Source organism: Epargyreus clarus, unplaced genomic scaffold (genome assembly GCF_041222505.1).
Source record: "Epargyreus clarus isolate Ecla_fem2 unplaced genomic scaffold, WU_Ecla_fem_2.2 ptg000027l, whole genome shotgun sequence".
Classification (NCBI taxonomy): Eukaryota; Metazoa; Arthropoda; class Insecta; order Lepidoptera; family Hesperiidae; genus Epargyreus; species Epargyreus clarus.
Window position 1 is genome coordinate 13,101,179 of NW_027332234.1, and position 18,005 is coordinate 13,119,183.

At 34.8% G+C, this 18,005-nt stretch overlaps 1 protein-coding gene and 2 non-coding genes across 3 annotated transcripts in view; all 3 read right to left on the reverse strand.

Moving 5' to 3' along the window:
• Positions 1-4,137: 4,137 nt before the first annotated feature.
• On the reverse strand, positions 4,138-4,209 carry TRNAD-GUC (transfer RNA aspartic acid (anticodon GUC)). Its single transcript has one exon. It is a non-coding gene; the product is annotated as a tRNA-Asp (tRNA).
• Positions 4,210-4,654: 445 nt separating this feature from the next.
• Positions 4,655-4,726, reverse strand: TRNAD-GUC (transfer RNA aspartic acid (anticodon GUC)). Its single transcript has one exon. It is a non-coding gene; the product is annotated as a tRNA-Asp (tRNA).
• Positions 4,727-9,072: 4,346 nt separating this feature from the next.
• The window catches only part of LOC140753956 (uncharacterized), a 206,974-nt gene continuing 198,041 nt past the window's right edge, over positions 9,073-18,005 (reverse strand). The window contains exons 6-10 of the mRNA XM_073088817.1: positions 15,140-15,312; positions 14,420-14,606; positions 13,563-13,902; positions 9,557-10,682; positions 9,073-9,277 (exon numbers count right to left, since the gene is read on the reverse strand). Coding sequence (XP_072944918.1) covers positions 9,081-9,277; positions 9,557-10,682; positions 13,563-13,902; positions 14,420-14,606; positions 15,140-15,312 — 2,023 coding nt within the window. The 3' untranslated portion in view covers positions 9,073-9,080. The remainder of the gene's footprint in view (positions 9,278-9,556; positions 10,683-13,562; positions 13,903-14,419; positions 14,607-15,139; positions 15,313-18,005) is intronic.

Below are 18,005 nucleotides of genomic sequence, written 5' to 3' on the forward strand. Positions count from 1 at the left end.
TATGTAAGTAGGTATATAATCATTGAGTACCTATTAAAATTAAATTATGTATGTAATACAGATATATTCACAAGAACAACTTCCATATAATGTGTGAAAATAAGGTGCGATGTATTAAAATGTTTTTTTTTTCTTATCGCTAAAAAGCGATCTCTTAATGTTTAGACATCGTTATAGTTAGAGGATGAAATTAAGTATTGCATCTTGCATAAAGCATTCTTCTGAGATAACTGGAATAATACGATTGTTCTTATGAAATGCTCATGAGAATTTTATATTGTTAGAAATATGTTAGCCACTAATAATTATTATATTTGTCGGAGGAAGAGTCAGAGTTATTTAATATAGCCTTAGCTATACCGTTACTTTAGTATTTTAGTAATGTTATTGCTACTTGATAAATCGAAGAGTTAATTGCTTTAAATTATAATCAACAGTCATTGTATAGCTTTCGTATTAGAATCAGAGCAGAGACTTTAAGAGGTCTCTAGTGGAGTCGAGGTATGTGGCGGCGCGGTGGGGAAACATTGATAAGAACTGATGTGAGTGATCGAGGTGGGTCATTATTTCGTTGTGTTTTGGAGCGTGTAGTCACTACCTTGAACCTGCTGCTCAAATTCTTTGTTTGTAAAGTAATAGTAGTAGTATAGTATAGTTATTTTGTAAATCCGAAGTTATAATGTTAAGAACAATAAATACTGTGATTACTGTATTTGTGCCTGCATCTACCCTATGACAACGCCCACAAAACCCATAGATTCTATCAATGATGTCGATGAGAGCCGTCCTTCTCCGACATATTTATAATAATATTAATAATCTCTTTTCATGAGTATGGAAATGATACCTACTTAAATATTCTTAAAATAAAATAATGAGGTACAAAATTACGTTCATCCTCAACTTAGTTCGTAAGTTGTCATTTTCGTAAGTTTTGTAGTGCAAAAGTGCTACCAATCGAAATAGATAGCAAGCAACATAGATTTAGACAAAAAGTGTAGTAGGTACATGAATTATTTTAAAAATATGGGTTCCATATTTTCAATTTAACGTGGCAGTGCAGTCACTATATTGGTCTGACACTCAAAAGATTCCGGGTTTGATACCGGCTAGGTGGATGTTTAAATAATATATTTAGAATTTTGTTCAGGATCTGGATATTTATGTATTCCACTTTGTCTATGGTACTAGCGTAGCAAAAAATTCTTAGTCTATGCTCACGACAGGAAACATCCTCGTATGGGGTTATAAGAGTACAAAGCGTTATTTTATTTTATTCCAACTTACGAGTACCTAACTAACCTTTGCAAAAAAATCCGAAAGCATCTACATTCGTTTACAATTCCATGTATTTAATAACGTTCATACCAAATAGCTAGATGGTATATTTCGCAATCTGAGATCTCAACACGAGCGGGCTACAATTTCCTAATGCATGGGGCGACGAGGGGCCATAACTGCTAATGACGATGTTATCTTACACGGCGTAAAAACAAACTTGGAACAGGCACCAAGTTCCGTTATATTAGACCATACACTCATTTTAGGTATTGAGATAGGTGTCGTATAAACTGTAGGTGTATTATTTGTAGTTGTATTAACTTTCGCTGATTTTATTTACCTTTTCGATCTTACTCGTGTCACGCAGACTTAAATATTTGGAATAGTTTATTTGTATCTATTAATAGAGTTGTGAAAGCGGAAGAAATATACAAACAGTTTTACAGATAATTTTACTTTTAAAAATTTAATTTTAAACATAAAGAAATACAAGCTTATTAATAGTAAAAATATCATACCTCGATCAATAATAGGTACTCCTGATTTGTAAATAAAACTACCGTACTGTAATATGCAAGCCTGAAACCCTTTGTGTACCTAAATATGTCACTATGTTGGACAGAGGATTGGTCCTGTAACAGAGTGTCCTCCAACTAATCCTTAACGAAAGATTAAATCAGTAATAAAGGACATAACCAACGTTAGTTTAAAACCTCGTACGCAAACATTAGTTGTATGTTTGTTCCATACTTAAATATAAGTAACCTTTCATCTGACTTTAATCAGGGGCCGTTCAAGTATTACGTAACGCAATTTTTGAAGATTTTTGACCCCCCCTCCCCCCCTTGTAACGCACCGTAACGTTTTTCTATACCCCCCCCCCCCTAACGTTACGTAACACTCAAGTGTCAATTTTTACCCTAAACTCGCTAAAAAGTTATGTTATAGTTTTTATCCTTGGGATACTTTTACTTACATATTTACTTTATAATACTAAGAAATAAAACAAGAGATTTTTAATCCGAATAAGAGTAAAAACTAATAAAACATCAACTCCGAAAAAGCCGAACTAAGTCGGCTGAACCCACTCATTCCAGGGATTTCCCGTAAAACGCAAATGAAAAGGGTTGCCAATTTAGGAGTTTTAATTCCCTATTTTTTTATTAAAAAAAATGTTACGTAACGTGTATTACGGAAGACCCCCTCCCGCCCCTGTAACGCATCGTAACGTTTTACAAGACCCCCCCTCCCCCCCAAATTGCGTTACGTAATACTTGAACGACCCCTCATTGGTTTTAGCTTGGAAAAGGCTTTATGTATGTGATATAAGAGTGAAAACGATGGCATCACTATAGCGATATATACATATTATGTAGATGTTAAATTGATGCGAATGACGTAGTTCACACTTCGAGCCATAAACATACAGCTTTTTATGATCAGCCAAAGTCCATTGATAATCATTAATTTTGCGATTTAAAAAGAATCAATAATAAGCACCTATGTAATACTAATTACAATGTAATATCTAATCAGTGATTCTATGGTTTAACATTATATCTGTACAATACAATAAATTGAATTGAATATACGTATTTGAAATTAAGATAAGCGCGTTACTAATTTTATTTTAATTTATTATGGTAATTCATAATTTTAAGTATATAAGTAGATTTACTAGGAAACTCCTATCGCTGCTATTTTTACTGAAACTACTATTTAAATGAAAGTAACTTAAATAAACAACTCTATGTGACATATTTTGAGATATCGTATCTTAATTTTGAAATAGGAAGCCAAAACTATACAAAATCTAGTTAATTAAGATCCCAATTTTATGTTCCTACCATAGAAAAACAGATTAACTATTCATCACTGTATAAAATAATATTAATTATATACTTTTTTATATATTTATGTCCAGCGATGCAAAGCATCGTCGTATGTGGTTAGTTTCACGTGGAATCCCGTTGTGTGGAAATTGGAAAAACATCTGCAATTTTTAATATTATATAACTCGAGTTTTTCCGAACCCATTTCTATTTTCTTTTCACCGTCGTCAGTTACCGAATCCTGCCATACTTAATGCATATTCCGAGGCTCCATCTCGCTACGTTTATTTTAAAATCTCATCCCAGAGTTATAAGAGGATTACGGGGCGAAATTCACTTGTTAAACGAGGTCCCCTCTAGACCCTTTTGGACAGCTTAATCTCGACATTTTGAGATGGTTAGCGTAGATTTTTTATCAGCTGTTTTTACTTTTATTCGATTTGCAGTTCGTCTTACATTATTCGATGTAGCTACTACGCTTCAAGTACTTTCTTGTTGTATTAAATACTTAAATGTCAATGAAACATGCTACTTCATTACTTTTAAAAAATCAGGCTAAATATATTCTATAATCTGTAATCAAGTAAATGCAGTAACATTCGCGCGCATAACGACTAGTTGTTAGTATGTTTTTTCTTTCCTAGTACTCATTTCCGTTATATGTACTAAGCATAATTAAAGTCTTTCATGAGGACTCTACACAGGGGATGATATCTTATTTTTCGTAAAAAATGTAGAATGTACATACTTGTAATATTGATTTAACTCGTAGAAATGAGAGTATTGTTTATTTACTAACAAAGAAAAATGTATTTTAAATCTTCTACAGTAAGCAAAATATAAGGGTGACATTTTCGGTGTTAAACGCAATAGGGTGGTTTAATAGGGGTAACTCGGGATTATTTAATCTCTCCAGGATTTTATACAACAGTTATTTTTACACGCGAGCGTCGAAAAATAAACACAGTCATTTTATAATAATGTTTATACAAATTTGTTGTAAATTTTACGATAAAAATATATTCTCCCCGGCGGGGAATCGAACCCCGGTCTCGCACGTGACAGGCGCGGATACTAACCACTATACTACCGAGGATATGACTTAGGGGTTGAAATATTGGAACAGTTACATAGAATGAATAAAGCTGACAATTCGCGTTGAGTTAGTACAGATCTTTAATTTTTTGGTTCTATTTTGCTTTTTGAAATATTTAGATACTTTACTTCAAAATGTATAAATTCCCGGATCATTTTGGATACAAATATGTCCAGATGTCCTAATTTTTCTCCGACACAGTAATATAACAATAATTAATACCACCGTTAATTTTTCCATAGTTCATGTAACTTGTAATTTTATGCCATAAATGTTATTTTCAACAATTAAAATGATTCCTGTGAAACATTCCCTGTGGTAAAAGATTTCCCTATCCTACCTCAATGAAATAAAACGTCAAACATTGTTTACATAAACTCAATAGTATCGGATATCAAAAAGCCAAAATATTATAAAATAATATACATAAACATTCAGGTAACTCCTCCCCGGCGGGGAATCGAACCCCGGTCTCGCGCGTGACAGGCGCGGATACTAACCACTATACTACCGAGAATGTGACTTAGGGGTTGAAATTACTGAAATAATAATGATAAAAACTTAATTGTAGTGGTGGTCATAGTGAAATCTCGAATCTAATATCTGAAGGGAAAAGTCATAGGTGGTAATATAATATTTCAGAATTGGCAGAACTTTGAAGTCGTTTATACGTATACCTTATATGGGAATAGCAGATGAGTATGCAGTCCACCTGATGGTTATTGGCTACTGCTGCCAATGGACATTTCGCTTCAATTCATAACTATAATAAATCAAAATATCACTTTTTACAGAAGAGCTAATTAAAAAAAGTACTTTTTTGACGACCCGCGTGGCGGAGCGGTCACCATACCGGTCTCACGTGCAACGGGTCCCGGGTTCGATCTCCGGCCAGGCAGATATCTAAATGATCAATTTAGATTTATGTTTCTGGGTCTGGGTGTTTGTGTATTTGTCTATGTGTGTGTCCATGGTACCCACGATACAGGGAATCCTAGTGTGGGGCTGTAAGTGTAGAAAGCGTTTTTGCCTTTATAAAATTAATGTATAAAACAGATTAATTTTCCAGATGTGGCAGTTTTGTACAAAAGAGACGTGCTTTCAGCTCGTTTGTCGACGCGCAACTTAACAATGGCTCTTTAAGCGCCATTTAGATGGAGAGAGTTTCTCGGACATTTCGGGTAGAGTAATCGTAAGCAACTATCACAAGCAATAATCGCCATAAAATAATCGTATCAAAATGTTTACACACAGGTAAGAACAAAAACACGCCTACGATTATGTCATACGAGACTTGCATATGACATATCGCCAGGCGATAATTGCTTGTGTTTGTTTACACGACGAAATTATAGTAAGGAGATTCTTGCTTATGAGAATCACGACTTGTATAAACACGATCTCGTATGACGTATTTCGAAGTTCGTATGAGTACCTATCGTACAAATCAGTTTGAATCCTTTTTAGTGCGAGATTTCTCATTCGATTTTAGTGATTATCCAATTATAATTCAAGGTACAACGCTATATATAATATGCTCCCAAATCATTTGTTTTGTTCTTCTCGTTGTCAATTTTTTAACACAAAACCTTTTCTTCTTTCTTTTTACACATTTTTTTATTTGTGGTACTTGCGATGTGGTACAAGCAGCGATTTGTAATCAACCCCAGACAAGATTTGATTGCTTCCCGAGGTCGGCCACAGATGCGTCGCTGCTTCTGAGGACTAAGCTGGAATGTCTCGAATTAGCATGCCTCCCCTTATCACGCCCTGTAAACCAGAACACAGCAGCGCTTAACACTGCTGTTTTTAGGGACAAATATGTGTGGCTGTTGTGTTGCTGGAGGGTTCTACCACCATCTTGTTTAGATGTTCCTAATTATTATCTTATCTTTAATGGGCGGTAGTGCCACTTAACACCAGCTATACACGTTCGTTTCCTGATTCTATTATAAAAAAAATCACGAGCAGTTACTCTGGGCGCAGATAAATAAATAGTTACTACGTAACTTTGGGTTCTTTGTAATAAATTTAATTGATTGATTATTAAATTGATTGATTGATTATAATATAATTATATATTCACTTCTGTAATTATGAGTTATCTTTTAGTTCACTATTTTAAAAGTAATAATTTTGAAATCACAGACACACACTCTAACACAAACTTCATTAAAACTGTTTCTTAAAAGTGAGGGTAGTCGTTACAAATAGTCAGTTCCATTTTGAAAGACGTTACTATTTCGATTAACTCTATCCACGTTTTTATTTCGTTTTTGTAAATAAAAAAAAATATTTAGGTAGGGTAGAAAAAGACACTATTTTCAAATGCACTATATTTCCTCTCAGTTGCAATGAAAACTACAAAAGTTACACGAAAGTAATAGTAAGATACAATACAAGTCGAAAGTAAGACTATTTATTTACTTTATACATAAAAAATATGCCAACATTACATATTATATTGATGTGATTTGGTTACATTAAAATGAAGCAACACGGTGACTCCAATAACATTTTTAATTACACTTTTCGGAAAAAATCCATTCGATGTGAAGTTTTTACCCGACAGTGGAAGGTAATGTTTTCGCGGTTATGTATGTATGTTCCATTCTTTTCATTACTTTTGTAACATATGAGATGTCGTTGGACTCGTCTAAATTGTAGGAGTGGCATAGGCTATATTTTAAAACAGTCGGTTTGTTCTTGAAATAATTGTCTGGTTAATGTAGAACTTAAGTGGCATACTTGTATACTCAAGTGAAACGACTGAAGGTACCTAAGTCAATTAGGTAAAGAAATGTTATTGTAATTTCAATTTATGAATTCTAATGTGGTCGCCTTATTATTTTCAAGTTGATGACAAAGGTTTTCGTGGTAAACGCAAGATACATTTTACAAGTTATGAATGTTTTTATACTAAAAACATGAATTTTGAACAATCTCCGTAAGTTTAGAGGGGGGAGAAGTCGAAAAATGCCAAAAACACGTCAATTAAATGTCGCTTTCAGCGCATCATACAAATCACAAACCTATATTTGTTTTGTACCCAATATAGGTCTGTGAGACCTATCATAATAGAGACAAATCATAATAGGAATATGTCTTTAAAAGTCACCCAGTCTAATTGGTAGAACTTACTCAATAGAAATAATTTTCTGTGTTGAATTGATTATGTTTCAACTCAAATAAAAATAGTTTTCTGTACCAAATTGTGTAGGTCTTATCTATATTCTTTGACCTGATAAGAAAGGTTTTTGCGTGTTTTATTAAAATATAATTTATTATTTATTGCCAATTGATACAGTTGTCTACAGATAAAATACGAATATGTTTGATAATACACTTTTATATTGGCAGGAAAAAATTAAGCTATCATTATTTAAAACGATGGATATTATATGTATATAAGTTATATTTTATACGTTTATAAGTACTATTGCTTATCATTTTCAAAGGCATTTTTTGGCTTGCAACACTATTCATAAAATATTTAAAAGCTATTTAATTTTTCATCTGTGTAATAATAGACATAGACAAAAAACTTCTGTATCTTTTTGTTTGTAGAATTGTTTCATAGTCATTGTCTATTATTGTTATTAATATAAACAAAAATTTGGAAAATGTATGATTATGGTAAAAATTTATAATCGAGCGAATACTAGTTAAATAAAACGGCATAAGCAAGAATGTTACTAGTATCTATTATATATTAAATTGCGTACAAAACTATATTTTGATACTCACAATGGTTAAGAGTAAGAAAAATATGTCAAGTTTTGATTACAACTTTCATTTATTTTAAAATTATACATAAGGTAAAATAAGGTAACACATACAAGATACTCCACACAAGTAAAGGCACAAATAATTTAAGTACCTATGACTACAACCAAACCTTACACTAACTTACAAACTTATTACCGATAATGTAAACCCAGTTACATTTTAAGTAAACCATACATTACAATGATATCGAGCTGCGTTCTTAAAATTATCTTACAAAATGTTCTTATGTGACACAATTTTTAATTGGTCACCTTACATTTTTGTTCTATCCAAAATTTAAACTTACATTATATTGATCGACTTACATTTTCTGTAATATACATTTATTTATGTAATAGTACTATACACCATGCAAAGATAGCCAGATACTAAATTTTTGGCACACTACTATTCTAGATTCATAGCTAAATTCGTTAAACTAGGTCTAAGTGTCTGATATATTTTTCGCTAGTTTTACTATTTACATAGGAACAACTGCTTATGTCTGCTGCGTGTAAGTTTACATAAATATTTACACACATAATGTAATTTTATTATATTACATTTTGTAAGATTTCATTTTAACATAAAAGTAATTTTACACTACAATATGTGTATCAAAAGAGGCTCCATTTTATTGGACCAATTTTCTATGGTTAGTTTTCTTTCAAAACATGTTTTGCGTTGTTTCACATATTATTTCTAAATATAAAACTTTCGTTTAAAAAATGAATATTTCATATTGAAATAGTGATGTGTATAAATATCAACACAAAATGTAAAATTTAAGATTTTTTGGTTTACACAGTGTACACCAGTTCAAAGCAAATTTAAGGAAGAACAAACTCAAAGTACCCAAGGATTAAATTTAAGTTTACATTTCCCAGTGATATTTTCAAACCAAGTTGTATTTCCTAAAGCAATGTTGAAATGTAAAATTACACATTAAAATGTAAAATTGAGGACGTTTTTTCACGCCAGAAAAAGTGCTTATTAAAATGTCGCAATGTAAACTTCGATGTCCAAACGTAAACTTTAGAATTTTCAGCTATAAATTTCAGTTCACAAAACTTTCAGTCATATTTCAAGGTTTCATTATTAATTTAAACCAAAGCCGCTCTATCGATGCTAGCGTACTCTTTCCCAGACCGAGGCCTGGTGAGGTGTCTGTCCGTGGAGACATCGCAGGAGCTGAAGGAGGATACAGAGAGGGATTCCATATAGTCTGATGTGTCGGAGGCTCCGCTGGACGTGCTCTTGTTGGTCATTTGGCTGTGACGGACTGTACTGTCTGTTTCACCTGGGAACGAGATGGAATGAATTAGATTAAAAATAATTTAAGCAATTAAGTGAAAATGAAGTAAATGTTGAAATTAATGTAGCTTTGCTGGGAATGATAAAAAGGGTTTTAGAGATAGATTAACACTTAAGCTTCAATCTTTGATCTCTAATAAACTGGTGCGTGTTTGAATTTTTATGAGATTTTCGAAATTATAAGGCGTAAAATATTTCTTTTTTATCTTAGCTTGTTATTTTTGATTCCGAGATTGAGTTTAAAAATAAGGCTACGTTAACTCACCATTTCTTTTCTTTCTTCTAGTTAATGTGTCGACTTCACACGAGTTCGCTTTCGTCAACGTTGCGACCTCTTCGAACTGGAACGTTAAGTTCTTGAGCGGATCCGACGAATTCGACTTCAGGAACTTTGTGTGTATCGGCGTTAACGTATTCCTAAACTGCTTATTATTCTTCAGATGTTTCTTCGACGACTTAGAATTAGTTACCGGCGTTTCAAATTCGTTAAAGTCGCCTTTGTGATGCTTTAAGGAGCCTGTGGATACGCCGGAATCATTCGAACTTGATGAATCTCGATTTTTATCTGATTTACTCGGTACACTCGATGATCTCCTGATTTTCACAGCATCCCTGAATCTAGCGACCAAAACATTCTCGCTTCTTGGTTCGGGCGCTTTGAAAACCTTATCCGAATTATCTGGAGTATCATTCCTGACCGGTATCCCTTCATTGATACACTCATTCTTACTAGTCCGCCTAATAACGGTAGGTGTGAAACAAATTCGTGAATTCAATCCAAAATCGTCGTCGTGTCGTTTAGTGAAATCTGCTGAACTCGATCGCCTCGTGCTTATTGTGTCTGATTCCGAATGTTGTGTTGGATCCGACACGTGGCTTATCCGGCTGATGTTGTCCGAGAAGTTCCTATTGCTATTACTAGAACTACTGTTCTCTAGTGGTTCCATATGCATGTAATTCATGTGGTCGTTGCAACAGTCTGTTGACGGGTGTACTGTGTTTGTCGTCGCTGTTGATATGTCGTCGTCGTGTTCTGGGATATCTTCTAAGGCATCTAGCTCTTCTTGACTGAAGCCAGCGCTTCGTAAAATCTGTAGGGAACTCTCGAATTTCTCTAACGTTGCCGTCAAGTCTATATTCGCGTAGTTTCCGTAATCTATGGGAGTTGGTTTCTTGGGTGTTGGTACAACGTTTACGTAGTTAGAATGTGGTTCGTCAGTTACATCGTTATTGTTAACGCTAGTATCACATATGTTGTTGTTCTCGGGTGTTTGGTTATCATTGGTTTGGGTTTCGGTGTTGCATTGACAGGTCTGGCCGATTAGACATTTTAGTTTCTTTGGTGTGTCGTATAAGCTCGAGGCCTCTGTGTTTACGTCTACTGGATGTTCCTGGAAAATATTATTAAAATCATTAAATAAATCACTATTAAAATGTATAGTAACTCTGAAACATAATTTAATTATTTGCATACAAATAAGTTTTCATCATTAGCCTACTTATTGTCTAATTGAGCACTGAGAGCTTCGATCACTAATAAGAACTAGATACACAATCCCATACAAAAATGAACTTAAAAAGTGGCGTCAAATTGACGCTAAAAACAAAGAAAAAAAAAATTGACGACCGTGGTTTGTCACTTGGACAAGGAATTAGTGGAGACGAACTGTCATTACTTTTAATATTTTTATTAGGTCGAAGTAATTAATTTTAATGAACATAATAATAATTTATCAATGAAAGTAAGTAATATGCAGTCACAATTTATTATAATAAAAATATAATAAGTTTAAAATTAAAATATAACCAAATACAAGTAATTTAATTAAAAAATCAACAAGCTGTTTACGCCGTTATCCAACGAAATATATTGCCCACGACTAAATAAATATGTAGTAAACCAACATTTATTTCAATTATTTTTACCTGACTGCCAAGGAAGGGTTATGTTTTTCGCGCGTATCTTGTATGTTTGTCTTTATTTATTTGATCGGATCTAACAAACGGCTGGATGAATGTCGACAATTAAGGTGTCATTATATTCGTCTCAATGACCCGAGTGTCCTTAAATAGGTGTTAGAAAAAAAAAAATCAAGATGGCGGATTTTTGGCGCGAAATAGTAATATTTCAAAAAAAGTTAACCGAACCTATCGAGTATGATATCAAATGAAAGGAAATTAAACGGAGATTATAAAAACATATAATTTGTATATATATAAAATGCAAGGTGACTGACTGATTGACTGACTAAATGATTTTTTAATTTTTCAGAAATCAACGTACAGCCAAAACCGCTTAATTTAGAGTTCTGAAATTTTGCACATGGGTTCGCTATATAGCGTAAATAAGTACTAAGAAAGGCCTTTTGGAAATTCTACCCCTAAGAGGGTAAAACAGGGGATGACAGTTTTTTTCAAATCCTTTAATTTTGAAGCAACTACTGTAAAATTTAGTATTTGGCTTTCTGGATAGGAATAAAGACACACCTATTTATCCCTTTCCGAAAAATCAACCCCATAGAGGGCAAAATAAGGGTTAAAAGTTAATTTGAACAACCGTCAATTTTGACGCAAACACTATGAAATTTTGTATCTGGCTTGTTGGATAAAAATAATGAAATTCTACCCCTAACGATATAAAACAATTACTAGAACTTTGAATTACTGAAGTTATATATTCTATAAATCGTAAATGGTGGATGTTTTTCCGAAATAGTAACACGTTTTAAAAAAAGTTAACCAAAACTATGGAGTGGGGTATCAAAATAAAGGAAATTAAAAGGTGATTACACACATATTATATGATATATACATGTGTATAACACATCGAGGTGACTGTCTGACTAAATGCGTAAGTTGCTGCGCCAGACACCAACGTAAAGGGAAACCGCGGATATTTAGCGTGCTGGAATTTTACACATAGGTTCTTTATATAGCGTAAATGAGCCCTACGAAGATAAAATAGGATAATATTGTTTGAACATCTTTTGTTTTTGAAGCAGATACCTATTATAAAACTTTTTTTTGGCTTTCTTGCTAAAAAATGATGAAACGCCTATTTCACTGTTTTTGAAAATTCACCCAGCCGTATGTTAGATCCGAGGGAACAAAATGCAGTGCAGCTAAAGTCCGCTTATAAAGATACATACAAGATACGTGCGAAAAACATAACCCTTCCTTGGCAGTCGAGTAAAAATAAAAATATGGAATCAACAGGATGCCATTAATTCCCTTGAATAAAGTGAGTTTATTGGAAAACAGTCTTTTCGATGGATTTTTATTTTTTTCCGTATCTTTTTTGGCTATGTTAAGCAATCTTATTTTAGTGTATCTTTCGACAATAGACTTTATTATAATAATTCTATGACTATTGTCGCGGCAGTTGGATGAAAAGACATCATAAAATATATTAAATAATAATTTACTTAATAATTTTATTTCACTCATTTACTATTTACTCATTGCCTATGTTTAATTATTATACAAAACAAATATTTTTATATAACAAAAAAAAGAAAAAATAATAATTAAATTAAAGAAAAAAATATAAAACAATAGCGTCTCCATTCAAGTTAGAACAGAGTCACCATGTAACCCGAACAAATCAAGTGGGCTTGCAATAGTAAGAATTGTACGTTTAGTAACAGACTTTACAATTTAAATGGTTTATACGTTCTGTTGATTTTTGTTGATAATTTTTAAAACTTAAAAATAAATTATTTACGAACGAAATAGCAGTATTTATAATTGAGTGATAGCAATTACCTACTTATAATAATAATACTTACCGAAAATACGATATTCCATCATTTGTTAGCGTACTAGACGTGTGATTTTTGCAGTTTTGAACGAGCACTGAGGCATGTTTATTCTCCGAACGTTCAAACACTACTAACCTAAAAACGCACCCAAATGTCTATTTGGGTGCTCTTTTCGTCGCGCCATTTTTTTGTCGCTGATTGTGTATCTAGTTCTTATTAGTGATCGAAGACTGAGAGTCTTTTATATTGGTCAAGTGCGAATATGCAGGATTCACAGATCTTCCTTTCTTACATAACGTTCAGCAATGTAGGTTACATTGCTGAACGTTATGTAAAAAAGTTCTTCACGATATTTGATTTCTAATACGCAGATAACTTTGAGAAATAAGGGATCAGATTAGATTTGAATTAGATAAATAAGGATATATAGATACTAAGAGTCAGTGTGAGCAGTCGAATTTTAAACCACTTGACTTCAATCACATAATTAAATCACTTTCTATGTCTTACCTGTATTAAAGGCATTGGCGTCTTTGGCACGTCGTAGTTCTCGTATGGTCCATTGAAGGTCTTCTTCCTGCAGCAGCACGGCTTCGGCTGTTGCCAGCACTGGCACGTGTTGCCAGTCTTCACCGGCACAGTGGGTGTGCAACACGCTACCGGGCTGGAACGTTTCGAGTCAAAACTCTTGTCCAGTAAGCACGTGCTTCGTGGTACTGAGTACTCGGAGGCACTACCGCTGGATCGAGAGTAGATTGACGCTCGGTCGGAGTCTGATCGCTTTTCCAGAATGTTCTCCATCGTCCAGACTGGCGACATGATTGACCCTGGCGTGTTCATCGTTGATGACCTGGAATTAGGTGTGATGATAGTGGAAAGGATATAAGAAGTGTAACTATTTTCTTAAAGACAATTAAGAGGAGACAGTAATTAGAATAACAATTTTTAGCTACTTTGTGTAACGGAAATAGTGAAAACAATTCTTGTATTCTTAGAGGAAAAAATACCTATTTTGGTAAGTATCTGATGAAATCAAACTGCTTTTTACCCAACCGAGGAGAGTAATGTTTTTCGTTTGTATGTATGTACTCGTACGTCTCATTCTTTAACCCTACAGCCCAAGCAGCTTAACTGGTTTTGGCATATGAGGTGTTAGTCTAAATAGATCTGACTAAATAGTGGGTGTCGCATATATTTTGAAGCAGTTGTTTTTATTTTTCTAATAAGAAGAAGAAGCTTTATGTTCTACATTTTTGTCATTTATTTTAGAACTGTTTATTTTATTATTTATTTCCATTGTTAAACGACATAGAAGCGACATATTCAAATTAGCTTAGGCCCAATATACGTATTCTGCTCAAACCTACCTGGTCAGATGGCTAATCTTCCCGATGCAGCTGGTGCAGCGGGGCAGCGAGGTGGGCCGGCGGCACCTGTCCTCGTCCAGGTCGGTGAGGCAGTGCATGGTCTGGCTGGGCGGCGCGCCCCACGCTGGCGACACCGAGCGGAAGCAGTCGTCGCACGAGCTCGTGTCGGAGAAGCGCTTGTCTAGGACTGCGGGAGATATGTTAGGGTTATATATCTTATAGTACAAGAGAAATATTTAGATAAGATTTGTAGAAACTGTGAAGGAGGTAGAAAACCACTTTGTCGTTTGACTCCGAAGACATACCTATTTCGAAGGATTATAACAACAGCAGTGTTCAGCACAGCTGTGATAAGGTTACTTATATCGGTTGCAATGCATCTGTGGTCAATTTCGGATAGGAATATAGTTTTGTCTAAAAATTCCAGATGTCCGTGGGCAGCCGTGGGACCATTCCATCAGGTTGACGGCAAACCATCACAGTCCCAGTACTGGTGTCCTCTCAGAATGCGAAGGATTAGGCCACAATCCACCGCGATGACCAAATGCGGAATGGTAGACTTCACAAACCTTAGAGAAGTATTTTTTTAATTCTCTTATGTGTCATTTCCTTCATTTAATCAGAGTTCTTTGAGTTTTCCTTCACTATTAAAGCAACTGATTATTAGTTTCTAATTTGCTTCTAATATGACATTAATTGAAATAAATATGCTGTAGTTACCTGAGCCACTCCTCGAAGCCACACTAAGCCTGGACTGCGCCTCCTGGCTGTACGCGGTGAGGAGGTCTGTGAGCTCCCTGCCGCCCTCCGCTGCGAACACGTACAGGCCCTCCCCCCGCCCGCACCGCGACCCACCCTCCACGCAGAACCGCTTGTCCACTACTCCGAAACGCCTGGAAAGATGAGGTTTGGTTAGATATACTTTGATAGGAAGGTGCTAATATACTTGAACCAAACAAAGTCTGCTATTGTAAAATAATGTGTTTAAATTTTCATATCACCATGGTGTCTATGTCTCTCTGTATGTCTGTCGCTGTGATCGATTCCGCTCTATGAAGTCTATTATTCTAGCAGCTTCCTATCTACGAAGCTAATGTGGTCTATGGGCCTCAATGACCACTAAACATAAGAAACTACAAAATCATTTGTAACTTCTATTAAAAAACCCCTAAATTCGGTTTACAAAGATCTTTTACCCCAGATGCTGTATTCGATTTTCCATTTTGCTGGATTTCCGTACTGTGTACAAAAAAACTACTTTCACATCGTATCTACAGAAATACTTTTTCGCAAAAATAATGCAATTTCTCGTCCCCGGAAATAATCCTAACGCAGTTTTATTTCAGGATGTTAATGTACTGCAGAGTTGTATGCAAATGGCTTTGTGAAATACAAATGGACTGACGAAAATAAATATGACTATGTTTGTTACATGTGATTATAAAGTTCGTTGAAACTCTTCCTCTTCATCGGGGGACCAAGGTTCAAACCCTACGCAAGCACCTCCAATTTTTTAAAGTTATTTGCGTAATAGTAATATTTATCATTTTTTAAACTTAAATGTAGTGATAAATTTCATAAGTACCTACTTATTATTAGTACAGCAGTAGTTTATACTTAAAGTATGTAAGTAGAAACTACTTACTGTAGTAGTCTCTACTTACATACTTTTTGTTTGTATATATGTTTACATAAATAAGTAAATGAATAAATAAAATAAAAATCTCTTACTGTTTATACTTTGTCACAATGTTTCTCATCGTAATGTGACAAAGCAACCATTAAGAGCAGAGCGAATCAGTATTATATCCAGAAAATGATTCGTACCAACGATATTAACACGCCTTCGTTTTAATGTGTTTGCGACCGTAGGGCAGGTTTCCACTGTACCACGATATTTATGTCGTTAATTCGTTATACATACCCCGTTGGATAATAGAACAATTGTGAGACCGTTAAGGTGGTAGAAATCTTCATGGTTCTATTTCTCCCTTATGACAGAAATGTTAAGCGCCTGTATCCTAACTTGGTTAGGCTGAAGAGTCCTTTGGGTACTGACGCATCTGTTTCTAACTCTAGGTAAGACTGTTTAATATATGTATAAAAGAATAATAACACTAGTATTTTTGTATAATTAAGACTCTTAAAAATTAAAAGTATTGTAAGAACTGCCGACGTGAGACGATCTAGGAGTATGTGTAAATCCGGCGAACGTGTCGCGAGTCCGCGTGCACATATCGCGTATATAGTTCAGTTCATTCCTATGTCATTAAAAAAAACAGTAGCGCAATTCACAGCGATGCAGGATTGCGTAAGGGGAACACCCTATATAATCCACACATCCAACACATTCGCGACGCATTCATTACATTTGTATAGTCCTTGCCAAACTGCTAGTCCGCTCTGAAGTTGTTGCGAGCAGGTGTCATACAACTTGCTATGGCGACGCGATTCGTTACTATGTTCAGAGTGGACTAGCAGTTTTACGCGGACTTTAACGTGTCGCACTTATCAATGGAAACGCACAGAGGCACACAATAGACGCAGTAACGAAATTAACTAAGCTAATAGCCCAATTACTTCGTGTTTTCTGAGCGTCACAGCGCTGGCCACCCGTATGTTTGATATTAATTCACGAGTAATTAGTTTTAATGAAGCGCCGTCGACGTTGCCTATGATTGATGGTGTGATTGGCTGCTGGGGTTGAATTATGATTTTGGATTATTTTGCTGCGAGTTATGAAGAGGAAGGGATACACTCTGAGCTGGTTCAAGTTTTATCAAGTACAAGTGGCCAAAAAACATTCGCTTTGCTTGAACGTAAGTGGTCATAAGCCCATGGATATCTGGAGGTAGTCAATCTTGTATCGGGCATCCTACTCGAGATTGGTTACAGAAGCGTTGCTACTACGTTACTTTTTCAGGCATTCCATCTTGAGAACTCGGATGAAATGCACAAAAAATCTCCCTCCAAGCACGGATGATTCTATAACCGTTAAGTAAGAAAATATTTAAATAGTTGTCCAATTTGATCAAACATCCAAGTGTTTACTAAATTGCTAAATTTAGTTAAATTTTATATAATAACGTTCACCATGATTACGCAACAATGTTTGCTTCATCTTATCCAGCTATTCAATTACGCGCCTACATCGCAAAACATATCAAAGAAGAAACCTCAAAATGCAATATTTAAAAAGGAACCCCATCCCTATTTACAACATATCATCCAAAAGACATAAAATTCAATACCCACTGATTCTTTAATTGAAAGCGAGCATTTGAAAATTAAATTTCCTGTAGAAATCCCGTGAGATAAGGCTTGAAAATTATTTGACCGCCAGGAATTTCATTTCCGGCGATAGCTGAGTGGCACAGCGCTACGAATTTCATGGACGTCTGATATTCAGACACCCGTCTTGAACTGAGGCGGACTGGATGTGGCTTGCGTTGTGTCATTGTATTGTGACGCGTTGTGTATGTTGGTTCCATTGTTTGTTACGATTTAATAGGAGCGAAATTGAAACTCGGCCTCCTAAGGGGTTCGAGGTGCAAATCTCAGGCACTTTGATTTTACAGTTACATGT